This window comes from Bubalus bubalis, chromosome 1 (genome assembly GCF_019923935.1).
Source record: "Bubalus bubalis isolate 160015118507 breed Murrah chromosome 1, NDDB_SH_1, whole genome shotgun sequence".
Taxonomy (NCBI): domain Eukaryota; kingdom Metazoa; phylum Chordata; class Mammalia; order Artiodactyla; family Bovidae; genus Bubalus; species Bubalus bubalis.
Window position 1 is genome coordinate 172,145,097 of NC_059157.1, and position 24,047 is coordinate 172,169,143.

The 24,047-nt window shown below is 43.1% G+C and overlaps 1 protein-coding gene and 1 long non-coding RNA gene across 8 annotated transcripts in view; both read right to left on the minus strand.

The window, feature by feature from the left end:
* Positions 1-24,047, minus strand: part of LOC102389985 — a 59,467-nt gene that overhangs the window by 24,189 nt on the left and 11,231 nt on the right. For all 7 annotated transcript variants that reach the window (XM_006078031.4, XM_025290758.3, XM_044946442.2 and 4 more), the window contains 4 exons: positions 19,193-19,341; positions 16,063-16,203; positions 15,500-15,645; positions 9,274-9,366 (listed from right to left, as the gene is read on the minus strand). In XM_006078031.4, coding sequence (XP_006078093.3) covers positions 9,274-9,366; positions 15,500-15,645; positions 16,063-16,203; positions 19,193-19,341 — 529 coding nt within the window. The remainder of the gene's footprint in view (positions 1-9,273; positions 9,367-15,499; positions 15,646-16,062; positions 16,204-19,192; positions 19,342-24,047) is intronic.
* On the minus strand, positions 1,555-4,961 carry LOC123334649. Its single transcript, XR_006552647.2, has 2 exons — positions 4,908-4,961; positions 1,555-2,043 (listed from the first exon to the last, which is right to left on the minus strand). It is a non-coding gene; the product is annotated as an uncharacterized LOC123334649 (long non-coding RNA).

Here is a 24,047-nt window from a genome sequence, read left to right on the forward strand (position 1 = left end):
TGATTATTTTTAGACAATAGTTCTCCCATTTCACCACCTTAATTGATTTTAATTTTTAAGATTATACTGATCTAACTTGTGTAGGAGAAGGCAATGGCAACCCACTCCAGTGTTCTTGCCTGGAGAATCCCAGGGACGGGGGAGCCTGGTGGGCTGCCATCTATGGGGTCGCACCAAGTCGGACACGACTGTAGCGACTTAGCAGCAGCAGCAGTGGATCAGACAGGCAGCAGACCACCAAACAGTGACCATGACCGTTTTTTGGGTGTAAGTTTGGTTTTGGCAAGTGCTTTGGAGCTTCTTCTTGGTCCAGCCACTGAGGTAGTCATTGCTGATTGTTGTATACAATCCACTTTTTGTCACACATCACAATCCCATTGAGAAATGGTTCATTATTGTTGTGTAGAATAAGAGATGACTCTTCAAAACGATGACTTTTTGATTTGTGGTCAGCTCATGAGGCATCAACTTAACAAGCTTTTTCACTTTTCAAATTTGCTTCAAATGCTGAATGACTGTAGAATGGGTGACGCTGAGTTCTTTGACAATTTCTCATGTAGTTGTAAGAGGATCAGCTTCGATGGTTCTCTCAGTTGGTCGCTGTCAATTTCCAACGGCCAGCCACTATGTTCCTCATCTTCAAGGCTCTCGTCTCCTTTGCAAAAGTTCTTGAATACTGTATGTCAACGGTTCCTGAGCCAAATGAATTGTTGATGTTGTGACTTGTCTCTGCTACTTTATGACTCATTTTGAACTCGAATAAGAAAATCATTCAAATTTGCTTTTTGTCTAACATAATTTCCATAGTCTAAAATAAATATAAAATGAACAGCTAGTAATAAGTCATTGGCAAATAAACAAAAAGAAATACACATTAAAATGATGTATAATATAACCACACTTATTTAACTGTGAAGAAAGCTGAGCGCCGAAGAATTGATGCTTTTGAACTTGAGAGTCCCTAGGACTGCAAGGAGATCCAACCAGTCCATTCTAAAGGAGATCAATCCTGGGTGTTCTTTGGAAGGAATGATGCTAAAGCTGAAACTCCAGCACTTTGGCCACCTCATGCAAAGAGTTGACTCATTGGAAAAGACTATGATGCTGGGAGGAATTGGGGGCAGGAGGAGAAGGGGACAACAGAGGATGAGATGGCTGGATGGCATCACCGACTTGATGGACGTGAATTTGAGTGAACTCTGGGAGTTGGTGATGGACAGGGAGTCCTGGCGTGCTGCAATTCATGGGGTCACAAAGAGTCGGACATGACTGAGTGACTGAACTGAACTGGACTGAACATAACCACATTTATTTAAGAATGTATTCCAATATGAAATGGCAAATTTCAACAATGCAAAACTGCAATTACTTTTGCACCAACTTAATACAAGGATTCAGCCCTCTAAAAGAACTTGCAAAGTTATCACATTTTTTGAGTTCTAGAAGGACAAATTTGGAGAAAGAACCATCCTGTCTGAGTTCAGTGGTCGTGGAGCCTGGTTCACCCTCGTTCTATACAGCTTTCACAAAATTCACATTTTGGGGGGGTATTTAATTTTTATTGGAGTGCAGTTTATTCATGGTATCATATTCACATTTGATTTATAAGTTTAGGAGTTTGACAAAGGAAAAAAAAACAGGAAGGAGATGGAGAAAGAGAAAAGAGTTATGGATATAATGCTGGTTTATCCACTCGTAAGTGTGAGATGAGAGAGCTAAATCTTGTTAGGAATCTGATTGCTTCCCCTGGGGCCTCCAAGAGTTTGTAGGTAAATGCTTTGTGTGCACTGACCCTGGGAATCACAGCCAACTACTTCATGAGAGGCTTGACTGAACATCAGTGACCTGTTCCAAAGTCAAGAAGAAAATGCATGGAACTTAGAGATAACATATATCTATACATTGTCTTGTGTTTGCAGTTCAAAGGATTATAAAGGCTCATTTAAGGACTTTCTTGGTTGTCTTGTGGTTAGGACTCTGTTCTTCCAATGCAGGGGGTGTGGGTTGGATCCTGGTGGGGAAACTAAGATTCCCACATGCCACCTGACCAAAAAAAAAAAAAGAAAAAAAAAGAATGAATGAAGAAACGAAAAGGGAGATTTTAAAGGCTTATTTAAGGAATTTCCTGGCACGCTAGTGGTTAGGACTCAGTGTTTTCATTGCCATGGCCTGGGGTTCAATTCCTAGTCAGGAACTAAGATCCCACAAGCTGTGCATCCAAAAAAAAAAAAAGCTCACACTAATTTTGCCTGACATACTAACTTGAGAATCTAATCTCAGGGCTGGATGGGACTCTTCTGTTCTTGAATTCATTCAGCATTCAACAAATATTTTTGAGCTCCTATTATGTGCCAGCCACAGTTCTAGCTGCTGGAAATTTAACAGGGAGCAAAAGAGACAGAACTTCCTGCCCTCATGAAGCTGAGGCAGTACATTACCTAGTGTGTGGGAAGAGCGAGAAAGAGAAGAGAGTGGATGATAACTCGGGGTAAGTGTTTTCAAGTCATGAAAGATAACTGACTTTTTAGGGAAACATAACAGATTTGGACATTAGATCATTCTAGCTTGCCAATTAAAAAATAAAAGCATGCTTTTAGAAAAGATCCAATTGGTTTATTTGGATATAAATGTAATCTGCTGAGTTACTAAAGGAAATAGGATTTATTTTCCTTCAAAACATAGTTGGAGGGATGACAACTTGCCTATCCTTTAGTGTTATTGAAGATAAGCCTAAATGGTCCACCCCTCATTTGTCCTTACATTCAGGGTATGAGAATGATAGCTAATGACAGCCATTATGAATAATATAACAGTGCCAATGTCCTAGCACAGTATCTGCCACACCATAGGTATTTAATAACTGTTTCTTGAATAAATGAGTGAATCAATGAATAAGTGTAATCATGTTGTAGAAAATTTTATCTCACCATTCATTGCATTTCCAAGCCTGGCGTAGTTAATAATGCCTTGAGACAACTCACGACCATGAACAAAGTATGATTTTCCTGTTTTCGACATCTCTTCACAAATACAAATGCCTTTGAGAAGCTGACTACCCAGAATGATTAACAATGTGGATACTGATTGCAGGTGGCACTCATTTCTGTTTGCCCCCTCCTGGCATGCCAGAAAGCAGCAGTGAGGAAGCATGAGGCCAAGGGGGCCAAGGCCAAAGGCCAAATTCCTGTGCAGCTGCTCAGCTTTGCAAGGAAAGAAACAAAATGGTCTCAGTCAGTCATCATACTGCACTAAGCCAGCGTGGCATAAATGTGTGCAATTGGAGAGGAAGGAGGCTCCCAAACTTGTTATTGTCCTGGTCCAGCTTGCATTCCCATGGATAAAACAATCCAAATCTCACTCCAACTGGTAAGAGAGGTAATAATGTCATCTGGGCCCATGAAAAATAACCAGTTTAGAAAGTGCTAGTCCAAGGCACTCTCCAGAATTTAGACCTCTAGGGAGTCCCACATGCCCTGTTAGAGGGTAGGAAGGCTAATGCTGCCTTAGGTCAGGGACTTCCTGCTCCACGACCCTAACTAAATTTCAAGCAGAATCAAATTCTCTTCTTTGAGTGGGAAACAAATTTCTTGGAGTAAGAGTGAGTCCATGCTCAGCTCCTGGTAATACTTGATCCACCCCAGCTGTATTCACTCCAAACTAGTTTTACCTAATCTTACACTTCTTTAAACAAAAACAAGCTCACCAACAATGAGCACTTTAATTGACCCTCCTCTGGCTCAGAGACCTTAGTAGTGGAATAGCGATGCCTGCTGTGCCTGCGACAGAATGGTGTACTGAAATGAGAAGAATCTCCAGGTTTGAAACCTCTCTGAAAAATGCTGTTTGACTCCCCAGAAAGTCACTTAACTTCTCTGAACCTAAGTGTCCCCATTGCTGACATATAGATCATAATACTCATATCCTGGGCTTCCCAGTTGGCACTAGTGGTAAAGAACCTGCCTGCCAATGCAGGAGACATAGAGACGTAGGTTCGATCCCTGGGTCAGGAAGATCCCTTAGAGGAGGGCATGACAACCCACTCCAGTATTCTTCCTGGAGAATCCCATGGACAGAGGAGCCTGGCGGGCTACAGTCCATAGGGCTGCAAAGAGACACAGCTGAAGTGACTTAGAACACACATGCGCACTCATATCCTAAATGCATTGTGAAGACTGACTGGGAAGCATGGTGGAATAATGATTGCAGAGCCATGTAGTGCACAGCAAATATTACTGCCTAACTTTCCAGCTTCATTTCTGGATTGTGTGTCATTGAAATCCTGGGATGGGTCCAACCTGATGGAGAACCTCCAGGTATAAAATGTCCTCACTTCTGCCAGTGCCTCCCTGAGGATCAGATACATGTTTCTGACAACTGCATGCCTCACCAGGGAGCCATACCACAGATCCAATGTAGACTCGCCCTACCTTGAGCTTCCTCGCATTTTCTCTTCAATTAATCTCTGAGATTCCCCAGCTATTCCTGATTTCAGAACCTTTCTTACCACCCTCACTAGGTCCTGTCAATTCTCCTTCCTAAATATATCTAGACTCTATATTTCCATCACTGCAGTCTCAGTTCTGCCCTCTATCTTCTTTTGCCTGATCTGTAAAAACCTCTAAACTAGTCTCCCATTGTCCTGATGTCCATCTCTAAAACAAGTGCTGCAAAGCTGCTGGAGGTTCTTTTTAAAAATCCAGCTCTTATTATGTCACTGTCTTGTTTCAAATGCATCATGGCTCCCCCTCTGCACACAGAAGAAAGTCCTGTTCCTTAACAACATTTGTGGCTTTTGGCCATATGTGTCCACTGGCCTCCAGCCCTCTCCCCAGAATCACTCTGCAGTGAATGTCACACTTTCCAGATGCTGAACACTCCAGGCACTTTCACCCCGAGCCTTTTCTCACCTGGTTCCCTTTGCCTTGGAGAAGGAAATAACAACCCACTCCAGTACCCTCGCCTGGAAAATCTCATGGATGGAGAAGCCTGGTAGGTTACAGTCCATGGGGTCACAAAGAGTCGGACATGACTGAGCGACTTCACTTCATTTCCCTTCCCTTCCCTTTGCCTAGAATGCTCTCTCTTTCACAGCTGATGAACCTCTTCTCATTCCTTCCAGCTGCTGTGCTGTGCTGTGCTAAATCGCTTCAGCTGTGTCCGACTCTTTGTGACCCTGTGGACTGTAGCCTGCCAGGCTCCTCTGTCTGTGGAATTATCCAGGCAAGAATACTAGAGTGGGCTTCCATGCCCTCCACCAGGGCATCTTCCCCACCCAGGGATCAAACCTGTGTCTCTTTCTCCTCCTGCATTGGCAGGCAGGGTCTTTACCACTAGCCCCACCTGGGAAGCCCCATTCCTTCCAGACAGAGCTGTTTCCCATATGAACCCACATCCAAAGATCAAGTGTAAATTTTTATGGAGCCAGAAATTCCCATCTAGCCTTTTCTGAGACCAACAGATGGGTATGACACATTCCGGTGGGCATCAGAATGCGAACCATTACTCAATGTTCATCTGTGGATGCCAGGTCCCAGTAGGACCTTCTTCTTGAAGTTGGCTTTTGTCTTTTTAAACTTATTAAAACAGCTTATTTCCATCAACAAGGAGCATGTGTGATTTTCTGTGTGATTACCAGAGGTTTATCAGCCAGAATATAAATCCTATTGATTGCAGGACTTAAGGAAGCAAAGTGTAATTAGTGTTGGGTGATTCACACCTTGGACCTTGGAACCTGTCCACAAAGATTCCATTGTCTAGCTATCACTCAGGATAAAATCTTGAGTAAAACAATTTCTGGATTATAACCAGTAATTTCCTGACTTGGAACTAATAAAGCTGTTTTGAAGATTACATCTTGACTTTTGAACTTGACCCTTGCATTCCTTAAAGCCACTAGCATTCCTATGGTTGTGGCAATGATATAAACACGAATGGTTTATTTGGGGAAGTGAATTTGCCACCTGAGTGACTTTAGTACTGTAGCAAGGGTCTGTCTGGAATAGAAAATGGCAACCTACTCCAGTATTCTTGCCTGGAAAATTTCATGGATAGAGGAGCCTGGTAGGCTTCAGTCCACAGGGGCCCAAAGAATCGGATACAACTGAAAGCACATGCAAGCTTGGGGACTGAGCATGTGTCAGATTTTGCTCCCTGCACACATCTAAGCCATATGTTTGGGGCTCCCAGTTCTAAATCCTTGAGAGTTAAGACAATCCTGGAAACTATGGTGTGGGGCTTGGGCGGGGAAATGGAGCAGACCCAGGGGACAGAGTGCTCCTAAGTCCTTGCTGGGTCTTCTGAACTTTGAGGGCCTTGAGGTGACATGACAAGTCAAGCTGAATGGGGCACAGGGAGCTGTCTTATCTGCAGATGACTATTTCTGATGACCTCTCAGTGATTTTCAGCGTTCAGCCATCCTCTGGCTCCTTATGGACCTGACAAGCGTGTGACTAGGGCAGGCCAAGCCAGACCTCACCCTCGTGAGTGCTGATGTTGTCAAGTTCCTGTAATCATTCATTTGGAAGGAATAGAAAGGGTGTCAGGCTTCTGAATAGGGGTATTGACTCGTATAGTAGAGTTCAACTTTCCAAGCAGCAGACCAAAAGCCTCGTGTCCACAAAGGGGCGAGCATAAAAATAGTTTGGCTGTTTCCAATTGGGACCAAATGGAAACCATCTGGACTCCTCACCCAGGAGGTTGATGTAAATCAGCTCTATCTGACTCTTATTTTGAAACATGTAAAACTCTTCTACCAAAGACCAACCTCATCCTCAGACAAATAAACACCTTATGACTGTGAAAGTTATTATCCAGTGTAGGAAGCTGTTTTTAAATTTGCTTTGTGAAGTCTGAATAGTATGAAAATGCTCTACTTTGACAAGAGGCTAGAAAGTAAATAAATATTAGATACAAAGTGGTTTCTATTGATTCCAGGCACAGAATTCCTTGGGAGACAAAAGACTTTAATGCTCCCATTGTCAATTGGGTTAAGTCCAAACTCTTGGCCTGGCATGCAATCCTCCTTAATGTGACCCACCCCTCTTGCCATGTCTACCCTCCCATGTACTCTTGTTCCAGCTAAGATTATAGGCTTGTGGCTTGCATTGCTTTTTTTTTTTTTTACTTTTTGAAATTTATTTATTTATGTCTGTGCTGAGTCTTCATCCCTGCTGTATGGGCTTTTCTCTAGTTCTGGTGAGCGGAGGCTACTCCCTAGTTTCGGCGCATGGGCTTCTCATTGCCGGAGCTTCTCTTGTCGCAGAGCATGGGCCATAGAACGCGAGGGCTTCAGTTGTGGTTCCCGGGCTCCAAAGCACAGGCTCAGTAGCTGTGGTGCACAGGTTTAGTTCTTTCTCCGAATATGGGATCTTCCCGGATCAGGGATTGAACCCACGTCTCCTGTATTGGCAGGTGGATTCTTTACCCCTGTGAGCTGCCAGGGAAGTCCTGCATTGTTTTTTAATTAAAAAAAATTTTTTTTAAATAGTGCTAGTGGATTTTGGAAAATCTACTAAAGGGGGAAAGAGGAAGGAGGAAGAGGAGGAGGAGGAGCACCATACTTGGTTATCGTTTATTTTAGACAGTTGCCATTTGGGAATATTTTCAGCCAAGAATGCTCTCAGAGGAGTTGGCTGGGGTTCCTCTGGGGATGAGGAGGATCAGTGTGTCCAAGCCAGGTCGCCGTACAGAGGACAGTCCTTACACTGGGCTGGATGACATCTGAGGGAATAGGACTGTTGAGTCACTATTCAGCAGAAAGACTGTATTCACATCAGACAACAGAGCCAGAGCCTGATAAATGTTCTCACTTTACCTTTTCATCTGGCTTTTTTAGATCACTGAATTATATTTTTTTTCAAATTCACTGAGATTTCACAGAAAAGAAACAAGAATAATTCAAGGACAGAAAAAAAGAACAGATTAAAATTGGGGACGAGAAAGCCAAAGGGTGAAAAGCTTCATTATAAGGGCCTACTACCACAAATTACAAAACAACAACAAAGTGGACTAAAACAGAATAACAGAAAGTTAGGTTTGCCTCCACGAGGAATTTCCCCAAGACTGCTCATGACACATCCAGTGATCAATCATCTTGTGCTGTATCTTCGTAACTTCAAAGTGTTAAAGCTGGAGTGGAATTTAGGAAGCTGTGAGCACAAGTCCTTGACTTGCAAAACAGGAGGCTGAGACCATCAGGGAGAGTACTGGGAACGGAATCCTGGTTCCCTACCATTTAGTGCAAACCTTTAATACTTGGACAGCTTCTCTCTTAGTTTAATCTTGCGCAGAGGTTATGGAGCTGGTGACTTCTTAAAATTCCCTCTAAATTACCCTGTTTCTACCTTTTTTTAACTGGAGCATAACTGCTTTACAATGTTGTGATGGTCTCTGATGTGCAGCAATTCGAATCAGTCATGATTTTACATATGTTCCCTCTCTCTTGAGTCTCCCTCCTCCCCTCATCCCATCCCTCTAGGTCGTCACAGAGTGCCAGGCTGGGCTCCCTGTGTTAATCAGCAGCTTCCTGCTAGTTGTCTAGTCTTCACATGACAGTGTATATATGTCAATGCTACTCTCAATTTGCCCTATCCACGCCTTCTCCTGCTATGTCCAGCAGACTGTTTTTCTAGATTCCATATACATGTGTGTGTGCGTGTGTGTTAATACACAATATTTGCTTTTCTCTTTCTGACTTACTTCACTTTGGATAAAAGGCTCTAGGTTCATCCACCTCACTACAACTGACTCAAATTTGTTCCTTTTTATGGCCGAGTAATATTCCATTGTGTATATGTATGACAGCTTCTTTATCCATTCATCTGTCGACAGACATCTAGGTTGCGTCCATGTCCTGGCTATTGCAAACAGCACTGCAATAAACATTGGGGTGCATGTGTCTTTTTGGATTATGGTTTTCTCAAGATATATGCTCCATTTCTACTTCTAAGGAATGAGCAGAGGAAAAGAGTTTCCAAGCTGAATTTATCAGGCCTTCTGTTTATTGCAGAGTATTCCTGTAATTGTGTTTTTTTTTTTGGATTTGTTGAATGTGGCAGAGTCATATTCCTCTGGTGGTTATAGTTCCCGTGGGTATGGCTAAGCTGTTCAGTACTAGGTTTATATGAAGCCATCAGACACTGAGTCTTTTTCTCCACTTGAGTTTTTCTCTCTGTTTGGGGTAATTACTTTAGTAATTACACACAGCCTATGAAAGGAGGAAGTGATTTACAAGATGAAAGAAGTAAGAGGAACAGTTTAAACAACCAAAAATACCTTTTTTTCTCCTCTTCCCTGAGGTAGGTTTCACTGTTACAGCCCTGGATGACTCTGCAATCTGGTTCAGAGGTGAACTTCCTCTCTGTCTGGCTGTATGAAAAAAATTAAAAGATTAAAAAAAATAATAATTCAAAGTTGCATGCATGCATTTTTGACACTCTCTAATATCATTTATTGCCTTCATTTTATGTGTACTTTGGGCAGAGGTATTTCTCATAAAAGAGAATTATCTGACCCACTGACTTCACTTCTGTCTTGTCTTTTTCATGTTTCTCCCCTCAAAGGCTTGAAGAAAGCATGCAGCCAGGCAGCACCTGAAGAACCAACCTGAGGGCCGTGTGTAAACCCTTCTTTCAGTTCCACAGTTGCCCTCTATACCAGTGGCTCCATTCTCAGGAATTAGTAAGAACTTAACAGAGAAGAACACATTTTTGGCACATTTAAATACATATATTGGAGACAACCCTAGTGGCCCAGTAGTTAAGAATCCACCTTCCAAAGCCAGGGACACAGGTTCGATTCCTGGTCCAGAAAGATTCCACATGCCGTGGAGAAACTAAGCCCATGCACTACAACTACTGAGCCTGAGCACCCTAGAGCTCCACAACTTCTCAAGAGAAGCCACCGCTGCAACTAGAGAGTAACCACGCTTGCTGCAACTAGAGAAAGCCTACATGCAGCAGCAGAGACCTGGCACAGTCAAAAATAAAAATAAATAAATAGATACAATTATAAAATAAATAAGTATACATTCTGATATATTATCACACTAGGGTCACTCTGGACCCTTCTTTCCCTCTCTCTCACACCCCACATCCCATCGACCAGGAAGCAGTGTAGATATAGAGCGTCCTCTGCTGCCATCCTCGTCTCACCTGGGTGGAACCCTCTCACCTCTCACCACCACCGCTCATCTGAGTGACAACAGCCTCCCAGAAGGTCTCTGTGCCCCCCAACCACACTGAGTCTGTTTGCCACACAGACTGAGTGGTCCTTCTCAAACCTAAGTCCTGATTCCTCTGTGCTTTCCTAGCTAACAAGGAAGGCACGTGACTCCTGGCCCCTGGTACTGCCAAGGCACTTGCTGCTCCTTGTGTGCTGGCCTTGGGGTGTTGCTGGAACACTCCTCATTTATCTTCAGGCTTGCTCCCTCCCCTCCTGTGTCTGTTCACAAATGCCACCTCTTCAAGGAAGACTATACTCAACCGTCTATTTAAAGTCACTCTAGGGACTTCCCTGGTAGTCCAGGGGTTAAGAATCTGCCTTGCAACGCAGATGATGCCGGTTCGATTCCTGGTCAGGAAACTAAGATCCCACATGCCAGGGGTTAACTAAGCTCCTGTGTTACAACTACTGAGCCCACGCACTCTGAAGCCCATGTGACACAATGAAAGATCATGCAACAAAGATCCTGAGTTCTGCAACTAAGACCCAGCACAGCCAAATAAATAAATGCTAAGATAAAAATAAAGTCACTAAATTCACATGCCTTTTGGCCCTATAATTCTACTTCTAAGAATTTTCCGTATTGCTATATTTGCACCCGAAAGTGTGTGTGTGTGTGTATTAGCAAACTATAAAGCTATTTGTATTTGAGGATAAAAATAAAATAAAATCACACCCCAACCATTTTTTCCTTCCCCAGGTTCCCAAACTTACTTACCTTGATTGTTTTTTCCTTTTTTCCATAGCAGTTATCATCTTATAGTAAACTATAGCTGGTATATATTTGTTATGCTTTTTAAAAGTTGTCTGACTCCCCCCACCACTCACACAGACACACGTACACAAGCATACTGTGTTCCCAGCCCTCTCCTCGGGGCAGGGATCTTTGTTTTATGCTCTAACATGTGTGTAAGGAAAGACACAGGTAAACACACACACACACACATATGATAAAGGAAGGAAGGAGCGTTATTCCCAAAATTGCATTTTATACATTGTAACAAGTAATTAAGAAAGCAAACTTGTCATTGGATAGTGAGGCATTCAGGCCTCCTTGGTGGTCGGCAGCGGAAAGCTTCTGTGCCCACCTCTGGCAAGAAGCTACTAGGAGCCTGGGGGTAGCTCACAGAGCAGGAAAGGAAATCAAACATTTGGGCCTTACGAAGCATTGGCCTCAAGACATTTTTGCCTTCAATAACATCCTAGAGGGAAATGGAAAAGCTATAAACAATCTTGTAACTTTTTAGTTTGGTATCTACACTTGTTCATCATAAGTTTTAAAATTTCAAAGGATGAAATTTCTAACATATAGAAAATATTGACATTTAAAAATAAAATCTAGGGTGAGGAGAGGGATAAATTAGGAGTTTGGGATTAACATATACACACTGCTGCTGCTGCTGCTGCTAAGTCGCTTCTGTCGTGTCCGACTCTGTGCGACCCCATAGATGGCAGCCCACCAGGCTCCCCCGTCCCTGGGATTCTCCAGGCAAGAACACTGGAGTGGGGTGCCATTTCCTTCTCCAATGCATGAAAGGGAAAAGTGAAAGTGAAGTCGCTCAGTCATGTCCAACTCTTAGCGATCCCATGGACTGCAGCCTACTAGGCTCCCCCATCCATGGAATTTTCCAGGCAAGAGTACTGGAGTGGGGTGCCATTGCCTTCTCTGATATACACACTGCTATATATAAAATAGATAACCAACAAGGACCTCCTGTATAGTATAGGAAACTATAATAATATTTTATAATGACCTATAAGGGAAAAAAATCTGAAAAAAGTTATATATGTATATGTAACTGAATCACTTTACATGATTCCCTTTTTTCCTGTGTTTTTACTAGTATTTTCATTTTAATAACTCTATAGAATTTTATATTTGAAAGTCATTTATGGGTCATCCTATAATACTTCTCTGTAAAAAAAAATGCTTCACTTACAAGTATTTAAATTTTAAAAATTTGTTGCAATCATAAGCCTCTAAAGTATTAAAAAGTCTTCTGTAGTTATTACTCAATGTTTAGACATATGCAATTGATGAATACAATATATTTTATATATTTTGATAAATCCTAATTAAATACAAAAATAAAATTTTATTGACCACCTCTCCCAAAGAGATGGATGGTGCTATTTTATTTATTTTTATAATTAATTCATGTATTTATTAAAGAATATCACTGCTAAAATGAAGCAGACTGCAGCATCAGTGCTTTTTCTCTTTTTTATTGCTATAGTCGTAACTGCTGAGAAATCTTATTCATATGGATGGGAATGGGATAATAGCTTCAGCAGGTTTACTCTCTCTTGTCCTCCAAATACAGGACACCCAGTTCAATTTAAATGTCAGATAAACAAAGAATAATCATTTTAAGTGTATCCCAAACATTGCATGGAACATACTTATAATTAATTAATGGCACCCCACTCCAGTACTCTTGCCTGGAAAATCCCATGGATGGAGGAGCCTGGTAGGCTGCAGTCCATGGGGTCGCAAAGAGTCAGACACGACTGAGCGACTTCACTTTCACTTTTCCCTTTCATGCATTGGAAAAGGAAATGGCACCCCACTCCAGTGTTCTTGCCTGGAGAATCCCAGGGACGGGGGAGCCCAGGGATGGGGTCGCACAGAGTCGGACACGACTCAAGTGACTTAGCAGCAGCATCTAAAATTCAAATAAATCCCAGGAGTTTTATCACAGCAGTATTATTCAATTCTTTGAACTCCTGTGTGTGTGCCAATTGCTCAGTCATTTCTGACTCTTTGCAACCCCATGGACTGTAGCCCATCAGGCTCCTCTGTCCACAGGGTTTTTCAGGCAAGCATACTGGAGTGGGTTGCCATTTCCCTCCTCCAGGTGATCTTCTCAACCAAGGGATGGAACCTGTGTCCCCTGTGTCTCCTGCATTGCAGGGGAATTCTTTACCTGCTGAGCCATCAGGGAAGCCCTTGAACTCCTGAGTTATGGGCTAAAAACTATATAGTGATTGACCAAAAAAAAATTTGTGTGTGTGTGTGTAATAAAGTTTTATTAAAGTATAAAAGAGGTAGAGAAAGCTTCCAACATAGACGTCAAAAGGGGGCAGAAGTAGTACCCTCCTGCTAGTCTTTAGTAGGAAGTTATATACCTACTAGCAGGCTGCTAATTAGAGAAAGGAAATATCTCAAAACTCAGAGACTGGCACCAGGCCCCTCACCTCAACATACATTTTGAGATAACATTGGCACAAGGTGAGTTGTCCTGGATCATAAAACAATTGACATGAATCTTGAAGAAAGGCAGTTTTCCAAGCAAAGACATAGTCTCATTAACATGGCTTAAAATAACATTTGCATGAGTAAAACATACTGGTTTGTAATGTCATTTCTGAGTCTTAGGCCAACCGGAACTGGAACCAATTTAAAGAAAGACAGAATCTAGGGTAAATACATAGTTCATTAACATAGTTTAAGAAAAACATTTCCTTGAGAAAAATGCACTGGTTAGTTCAAAGTTTGAGAAAAGTTAAGTTCAGGTGGAACCAGGTATCATCATGGCAACACAGAATTTTATTTTATTTTTTTTTATTAAAAAAAATTTTTTTTAATGATCTATTTATAACTTAATTCCTCCTTCAATTTTGTTAAAAGCAAAAATTCAAAGCCATGTGACCTGTAAAACATGATTTATTGCCGAGTTATTAGAGTCATTCATTTTTTTTTTAAACACACTCATATTTTGAACTATCTCTTTGTTTCTGAACCCTAGGGGAGATACTCTGCTCAGATACTTGATGGGGGACAGGTGTGCCTTTCTTTCACAAAGTAGAATGATGATTGTGACCAATGATACCAACCACAGGTACTAGGTCATTATGAAAGGTGAGAATCTGGACATTTTAAGAAACCATCCACATTCCCACAAACGTTGCTACTGGGAAGTTTGTGTGTACTCTTTGTCTTAATGTGTTTGGGCTGTTATAACAAAACACCATAGACTGGGTGGCTTATAAACAATAATTGTTTTTCACAGTTCAGAAGAGGCTGGGAAGTCCAAGATCCAGGTACCAGCAGATTCAGTGTCTGGTGAGAGCCTGCATCCTGGTCCACAGATGGCTGTCTTCTTGCTATAATCCCACAAGGTGAAACAGTAAGGGAACTCTGGGGTCTCTCTCTCTATTTTTGGCTGTGCTGGGTCTTCAGTGTTCTTCCCTTATGGCTTAGCTCGTAAAGAATCTGCCTGCAATGCGGAAGACCTGTGCTTGATCCCTGGGTTGGGAAGATCCCCTGGAGAAGGGAAAGGCTACCCACTCCAGTATTCTGGCCTGGAGAACTCCATGGACTGGGTTTGTGCACAGGTCTTCTCTAGTTGCAGAGAGCGGGGGCTACTCTCTAGTTGCAGTGCTTTGGCTTCTCATCATGGTGGCTTCTCTTGCTTTGGAGCATAGACTCTAGAGCACACGGGCTTCATTAATTGCAGCTTGTGGGCTCAGTTGCCCTGCAGCATGTGGAATCTTTCCATGTCTCCCGCATTGGCAGGTGGATTCTTAACCACTGGGCCACCAAGGAAGCCCAAGATTAGTGCTCTTGTCAGAAACCAGAGAGCTTGCTCTGTCTGCCTTCACACACCTAGGAAAGGCCCTGTGAGGACAAAGCAAGAGCGGGGCCATCAGCTGGCCAGGAAGAGAGCTCTTATCAGGAACCAAAGCAGTTGTAACAGATGACCACAAACTTAGTGGCTTAAAATGGTACACGTGTATCATTTTACAGTTCTGGGGGTCAGAGTCCAAAATGGCTCCTATAGGCAAAAGTCAAGGTGTCAGTGGACCCGCATTCCTTTTGGAGGCTCTGAAAAGAACTTGTTTCCTCATCTCTTTTAGCTCCTACAGGCCACCATGGCTTATGAACACTACCTCACGTCACTCCAACCTCTCCTTCCATTGTCACACTTCCTTCTCTCTGACTCTAACTGCCTGCCTCCCTCTTACAACGATCTTTTTGCCATGTGAGCAAAGATAGTCACAGGATCTGAAGATTAGGACAAAGACATCTTTGGGGACCTGTTATTCTGTCCCCACACATTCTCAGGAAGAAGAATCTCCATGAATCACTGGGAAGGTCACCTTTAATTGCAAAACAAAGGTTCTGTCTTTTAGGCGGCCCCAATGAGCCTAGGAGAATCCCAGGGACGGGGGAGCCTGGTGGGCTGCCGCCTGTGGGGTCGGGCAGAGTCGGACACGACTGAAGCGACTTAGCGACTTAGTGAACGAGCCTAGGACCAAGTTTCCCACAGCTTACCTTGGAGCAGCGGAGGGGGGCTCCTGGTGTCTGGTGAGGAAATGGCCAGTTGGTCTTTCCCCTGCATCTCTGCATACTCTGCCAGGGGTCTGAGGAGACCCAGAGCTCCAGAACATTGCAAGTAATTGCCACCGAGGTGCAGCTCACTGGGGAAGGGGCGAAATACGCTGTTAATTTGATATTTTTTCCGCTCTGTCACATTTAGATTTGAGGTCTTCACCTCATAAAATAATAGACCTAGTTACAAAATAATACATAAATAATCATAATAAATAATAATAGACCATGTCATAAAAAATAGACCTAGTAACCGCATCAGCTGTCCAAAACAGGCATTTAGCACAACACCCTTGATTCTCAAATATAACTAAAGGATCTTTCTATTATAATTAAGAAAAGAAAAACAAAATAACTAAAGGAGGAAAACATGATGAGAAACATAATAAAAAATCTAAGAACTCATGGGCTAGCAGGCTCTGTAAGTAAGTGTTTATATAACTCAAGACACAACAGTGTCAAGATGTGACGGGGCGGGGGTGGCGGGGAGCAGGGGACCCTCTCACCGAATGGCACTGTGGCATACGATGGAGCCCAGCCTCGGTCCATTCTGTGGCCCCAGACCACAGTAGCGCAGACTGAGGCTCTGAAGCCTTTGGTTGTTCTCCAGGCCTGAGAAAATACTCTCAATTTCTTCATGTGTAAATCTAAAAAGAAATGATAGGAACTTTAAAATTTATGCTACCCATTGGATTATTAATGTTAAGTACTTCCAAGGCAGTGAGCAGCACTTTTGCTGGTCCTCAGTTTAGGCTTCCAGGGCTAGGGCTGGCTGTGGGGTTCAGCTGGGATGATTGAGGGAGGCAGCCTGCATGTGGAGGAAAGGGGACCCGGAGTCTGCCTCCTGGGCAAAGAGAGCAGAGGACTGTTTGAAGTACCCATTCAAGGGAGCAGATGGAGAGCAAGTTGTGAATCCTGAAGATGAGAGAGGTGGCCCAGTTGGCAGTCTGGGAAGACTCAGTGGTACCAGGACTCTGTAAGGAGAATCCTCTTAAGCCATGTCCACAGCAGGTTCAGTAAAGTTAAATCTCTCAGCCCTCCTTGGCCCTGAGGTCCTCTTGCCTTAATCTGCACAATCCCTAGAGTTTCAAAGTGAAATCACACCCATCATCTCATTCATGCCAGCAACAGCCTCTGCGGGTAGGTAGGGATTAGATCAAGAAACTGAGGCCCAGCAACATGTTTGGGGAATTTGCAAAGTCAAGGCTTGAACTTTAAAATAAAGTGAGAACTTGCCTGGTGGTACAGGGCTTCCCAGGTGGCTCAGATGGTTAAGAATCTGCCTGCAACATGGGAGACCTGGGTTGGATCCCTGGGCTGGGAAGATCCCCTGTTGGAGAGCATGGCAACCCACTCCAGTATTCTTGCCTGGAGTATCCCATGGACAGAGGAGCCTGGCAGGCTATAGTCCATGGGATCACAGAGCGTCAGACACGACTGAACAACTAAACTCATACATACTCCCTGGTGGCACAGTGGATAAGAATCCACCTGCCAATGCAGGGGACATGGGTTCGATCCCCGGTCCAGAAAGATTCCACATGCCACAGAACAACTAAGCCTGTGTACCACAACTAGTGAAGCCCACACGCGCAGAGCCCATGCTCTGCAGCCACCATGATGAGAAGCCCATGCCCATCAACGAAAAGTAGCCCCTGCTCTCCACAACTAGAGAAAGCCCTCACAAAAGAAACAAAGACCTAGCGCAGCCAAAAATAAAAATAAATAAAAATTAAAAAAAATAAAATGAAGCAAACAGTATTGACAGAAATATCTTTAAAATTTATAAATGTATTCAACAAGTAATTATTGAGGACCACAGTGGCTGAGGGGACACAGCTGTGTATGAGAGACAGGGGCGTTCTGCCTGCTGGACTTCATAGTCTATCAGGCAAGACGCTGAGGACAGAGCTCCAGTCCCCAGAGGGCAGTGACCTGCAATCTGCCCATGTTGAGGTCTCAGTGCAGACTCCCAGCTACCCAACCCTGACAGCTCTAGGTGTCAGCAGCAGCAGTATTTCCACTGACAATTAAAACAAGCTGTTTCTTAAAGATGGGAATTCCTTCTTTCTTCCCCGCAGTGCAGGTCTCTGGGTCCAGCACAGCAATTGGAGTCTAGAGGGTCTCCTAGCAGTGGGGTTGGTTCTACTCGGTCCATTTTGGGAACTCTGTGGCTGCTCCTGAATCACTGCATGGTGTCCTGAGGACCCTGTCCTTCTGCTGCCCTGAATTAAGAGACCCTAAGGCTCCTGGTGGCTCAGTGGTAAAGAATCCGCCTACAATGCAGGAGGCATAAGAGATGCAGGTTCGATCCCTGGGTCAGGAAGGTCCCCTGGAGGAGGGCATGGTAGCCCACTCCAGTATTCTTGCCTGGAGAATCCCACGGACAGAGAAGCCTTGGCAGGCTTCAGTCTGTAGGTTGGCACAGAGTCAGACATGACTGAAGTAACAGCATAAGGCTCCTCCCAGCATTTCAGAAACGCAGAGAATCTCCACAGAATATTGACTTTCCCCAGCTTGTGCTGATGGACTTGTTTTCTGTCACCACCGGGGCCCTAATAAGATCCCAGTCCTTTAATGGGGTCTTTGTGTCACTGAGCTACCACTTCTCAGGCATGACTTCGCAGCCCACTGGCCTTTTGAGTACTGGGCACCACTTGGCTCCATGGCAAGAGTCACAGAACCATAGACTTGGGAAGTGGAAGAGATCAGCTCATAGATCAGAGAGGTGGCACAACCGACCCCAGATCACATAAGCAGTTTGAAATCTTTTATGGATTGTAAATTAAGACCCCAGCAATCTAGTATCATTGATCAAAGGTGGACTCTGAATCAGACACCTGAATTCACATCTAGTCTCCATCCCTAAGAACCAAATGGCCTTGAACAAGCCAGTTAATCCCCCTGAGTTTTTCCTTACCTATAGTTAAGGGTTAGAAAGAGTACACATCTATCATTATAATCATACATCTCTATGTAATGGTATATATTGATACATATCTACTGTAATGAGAAAATCCACGTCCTGTGCTTGGCAGGCAGTAATAACCATTAGCAAATATTGTCATTATTAGTATTATTGACTTTGACCTCCCCTGACCACTCGGAGCCCAGCCCTCTGAAGGACTTGCTCTGCTCTCGTCTGGCACCATACCTTTCCTCCCACCTTCTCTCCTAGTGAACACTGACCATGTCTATGGAACTGCAATTCCCCTTATCCAAACTACTGCTAAAATGTATATCAACAACTTTTGTGATATTCAGACTTTCCGCCTTGTGCTTTACATAATCAAGAGCGTGTCTCCTCCCTCTGTACACTGAGGACTCCCTTGGACAGTGGCAGTGCCTTAAGTACACTTATATCTTCCTTAGCAACAAACACCATGCCTTGGACAAACTAGCCTTCGACAAATGTTTGTTGAAAGAATAAACAAATGACTAGAGACTCTTTTTGAGAACCCTAACATTTACTAGGAACATGAACTCTAAGGAAGTTTTAGGGTGTCCTTTGCAGCAATGACTTGATTAGATACAAGGAACTAGGGCATTTCCCTCCCCTGCCTTTGTCTCCCCCAGCTGCCAGCGGGGGCAGGAGTAGGCATGGGGAACTTTGAAGGATCTGCATTCCAGCCTTACCTGCAGTAGTCGAGGACAAGAACATGCAGACTGCTGAGATGCAAAGCCTGCCCAAGCCTCCCCAGAGACCACAGATCCATCTTGCAGTCAATGAGTTCCAGGGTGGTAAACGGGCAGCGGGTGTGCCCCTTCGATTCTAGAAGCAAAGCCTGAGAATGCAAGGTTAAAAGTGCAGACACAATGAAAACATGATCTGTGTTTGTTTTTTTATATTCGAGTTTTTTCTTCATTTAACTTTTAAACACAACTATGGTTGAATATGATATGTGTTTTTATAAATTACTTCAAAGTCACTTATGTTAATTATTCAACATTTTGGCCTCTAAGATAACTTTCTAGTTACCCAAAGAGAAAGTGGCATGAAAACAAAATAATTTCCCTTTAAAATGAAGACTCACTAGGAATTCCCTGGCTGTCCAGTGGTTAGGACTCCAGGCTTTCACTGCCAAGGGCCAGGTTTCGATCCCTGGTTAGGGGACTAAGATCCCACAGCCGCTTGGCGTGGCAAAATACATAAATAAATAAAAATTTAAAATAAAAGATAAAATGAAGACTCATTGAAGAATTGTACAGGAAACATCAAGCTTTATGATGAGAGAGAATATACAGTAGCACAATATAAGCACAAGTCTAAGGCAAGGTCATTTCTTGCTGTAACGAAGGATCCCAATGACAGTGAAATTCCAACCTGATAGGAAAAAGTATTTAAAGCTAAAAAACATGAAAGCTGCCTTTTTAGCAATTAGAATCACCATGACCTGAGGATTCCCTCAGTACAGAATTTAAACCTGAAAGTGACTTTGGTAGGGTTTGGAGGATGTAGGGTTTTGTGAGGTAATGACATGTGGGTCAGAGACAGGATTCCAAATTACAGCTTGGTTGAGAATAAAAAAGCCCTTGCAATCTTAACTACAGAGCTGGTGCCTGAGGCTTCTTTAATGAGAGAAAGTCTAGTTTGAGTGCTGGATCAGATTTCTCAAGCTGTATTTCTGACAGAGGAGGCCATGTGGCACATCCCTGCTGATGTTAACATTGGTCTGTGCAAAATAAACTCTGGACCAGGTCCTAAAGATCTCAACCAGTGGTTTGCAGGGTTACCCGCCCTGCTGTGGGCAAGACCATGGCCGTCAGTCTGATAGAATTTCTCAGCAGCCTTCAGCTGACCGAGAAAGTGAAAAAGTAAAAGTGTTAGTTGCTCAGCTGTGTTCGACTCTTTGTGACCCCATGGACTATAGGCCACCAGGCTCCTCTGTCCATGGGAATTCTCCAGGCAAGAATACTGAAATGGGTAGCCATTTTCTTCTCCAGGGTATCTTCCCCACTCAGGGATCAAACTCAGGAATCTCCTGCATTGTAGGCAGATCCTTTACCATCTGAGCCACCAGGGAAGCCTGTAGATTACCAAGAGGGCTACATTTTAAGGAACTGTTAAGGGTCACTTTTAACATGCATGAATAGCATTCTCTTTCCAATTTGAATGAACTGAGTACCTGACTGAGCCTCTGAATAAAAAAAAAACGAAAAATTCTGTTTATATATTTAAAATACCTTTTTAAAGATTCATTTTAAAATTAAAGTCAAAAACATATAAAATTTACCATTTTAATAACTTTTAAGTGTACATCTCTGTGGCTTTAAGTGTATTCACACTGTTGTGCAAGCCCCCTCACCATTCATCTCCTGAATGTTTTCCATCTGTCAAAACTGAAACTCTGTACCCATTCAACAAAAGCTCCCATTGTCCTCAGCCCCCAGCCCCTGGCAACTGCCAATTCTACTGTCTGCTCTATGAATTTGACTACTCTAGGTACCTCATATAAGTGAAATGATACACTATCCTTTTGTTTCTGACTTACTTCACTCACTTCAAGGTTCATCCATGTTGTAGCATGTGTCAGAATTTCCTTCAAGTTATGTCCAACCTAGATAGCATATTCAAAAGCAGAGACATTATTTTGCCAACAAAGGTCCATCTAGTCAAGGCTATGGTTTTTCCAGTGTTCATGTATGGATGTGAAAGTTGGACTGTGAAGAAAGCTGAGCACCAGAGAATTGATGCTTTTGAAGTGTGGTGTTGGAGAAGACTCTTGAGAGTCCCTTGGACTACAAGGAGATCCAACCAGTCCATTCTGAAGGAGATCAGCCCTGGGATTTCTTTGGAAGGAATGATGCTGAAGCTGAAACTCCAGTACTTTGGCCACCTCATGTGAAGAGTTGACTCACTGGAAAAGACTCTGATGCTGGGAGGGATTGGGGGTAGGAGGAGAAGGGGATGACAGAGGATGAGATGGCTGGATGGCATCACTGACTCGATGGACGTGAGTCTGAGTGAACTCCGGGAGTTGGTGATGGACAGGGAGGCCTGGTGTGCTGCGATTCATGGGGTCGCAAAGAGTCGGACACGACTGAGCGCCTGAACCGAACTGAACTGAATATCCGACTGTATGTATATACCATATTTTGTTTACCCATTGGTCTGTCAGTAGATACTCGGTTTGCTTCCATCTATGGCTATTGTGAATAATGCTGCTATGAACATGAATGTATAAATAATCTCTTTGAGACCCTTCTTTCAATTCTCTTGGGTACGTACTCACAAGTGGAATTGCTGGATGATATAGTAGTTCTCTATTTTTAATTTTTGGAGGAGCCACCATACTATTTTCCATAGTGGCACCATTTTACATTTCCACCAACAGTGTACAAGGGTTCCAATTTCTCTGCATCCTCATCAACACTTTATTTTCTGCTTTTTTGAATAGTAACCATCTTAGTTAACATGGGGTGGTATCTCATGGTGGTTTTGATTTGCATTTCTCTAATGATTGATGGTGGCCCCAAAAAAGATTTTCACGACCAAGATAATCACGTTGGTGTGATCACTTACCTAGAACCAGACATCCTGGAATGTGAAGTCAAGTGGGCCTTAGAAAGCATCACTACGAACAAAGCTAGTGGAGGTGATGGAATTCCAGTAGAGCTATTTCAAATCCTGGAAGATGATGCTGTGAAAATGCTGCACTCAATATGCCAGCAAATTTGGAAAACTCAGCAGTGGCCAGAGGACTGGAAAAGGTCAGTTTTCATTCCAATCCCAAAGAAAAGCAATGCCAAAGAATGCTCAAACTATTGCACAGTTGCACTCATCTCACACACTAGTAAAGTAATGCTCAAAATTCTCCAAGCCAGGCTTCAGCAATACGTGAACCATGAACTTCCAGATGTTCAAGCTGGTTTTAGGAAAGGCAGAGGAACCAGAGATCAAATTGCCAACATCCGCTGGATCATGGAAAAAGCAAGAGAGTTCCAGAAAAACATCTCTATCTGCTTTATTGACTATGCCAAAGCCTTTGACTGTGTGGATCACAATAAACTGTGGAAAATTCTGAAAGAGATGGGAATACCAGACCACCTGACCTGCCTCTTGAGAAACCTATATGCAGGTCAGGGAGCAACAGTTAGAACTGGACATGGAACAACAGATTGGTTCCAAATCAGGAAAGGAGAACGTCAAGGCTGTATATTGTCACCCTGCTTATTTAACTTATATACAGAGTACATCATGAGAAATGCTAGGCTGGAGGAAGCACAAGCTGGAATCAAGACTGCTGGAAGAAATATCAATAACCTCAGATATGCAGATGACACCACCCTATGGCAGAAAGCAAAGAAGAACTGAAGAGCCTCTTGATGAAAGTGAAAGAGGAGAGTGAAAAAGTTGGCTTAAAACTCAATATTCAGAAAACTAAGATCATGGCATCTGGTCCCATCACTTCATGGCAAATAGAGAATAGGGAAACAGTGGAACAGTGTCAGACTTTATTTTTTGGGCTCCAAAATCACTGCAGATGGTGATTGCAGCCATAAAATTAAAACTCTTTGGAAGGAAAGTTATGACCAACCTAGATAACATATTGAAAAGCAGAGACATTCCTTTGCCAACAAACATCCGTCTAGTCAAGGCTATGGTTTTTCCAGTGTTCATGTATGGATGTGAAAGTTGGACTGTGAAGAAAGCTGAGCGCCAGAGAATTGATGCTTTTGAAGTGTGGTGTTGGAGAAGACTCTTGAGAGTCCCTTGGACTGCAAGGAGATCCAACCAGTCCATCCTAAAGGAGATCAGTCCTGGGTGTTCATTGGAAGGACTGATGCTGAAGCTGAAACTCCAGTACTTTGGCCACCTCATGTGAAGAGTTGACTCACTGGAAAATACCCTGATGCTGGTAGGGATTGGGGGCAGGAGGAGAAGGGGACGACAGAGAATGAGATGGCTGGATGGCATCACTGACTCGACGGACATGAGTCTGAGTGAATTCTGGGAGTTGGTGATGGACAGGGAGGCCTGGCGTGCTGCAATTCATGGGGTTGCAAAGAGTCGGACACAACTGAGCGACTGAACTGAACTGAATGATTGATGGTGTTGAAAATCTTTTCAGGTGCTTCTTGGTCATTTGTGTATCTTCTTCAGAGAATGTCTATTCAAGCCCTTGACCATTTTAAAATCAGGTTGCTTATTTTTTGTTGTTGAGTTATATGAGTTCTTTATATATTCTGGATATTAACCCCTTATCACATATATGCTTTGCAATTATTTTCTCCCTTTTCACTCGGTTGATTGTGTCCTTTGAAGCACAGAAGTTTTTCATTTTTATGAGGTCCGATTCACTTAATGAGTGTGTGTGTGTGTTGCTTGTGCTTTTAGTGTATATCTAAGAAATCACTGCCAAATCTAACATTATGAAGCTTTTCCTCTATGCATTGTTCTGAGAGTTTTAAACATATCTTTTTAAAATGTGTTGATTGACAGGCAGGTTAGGGAGGAATATCCAAAGGTCAAAGAATGAGAAGAAAATGA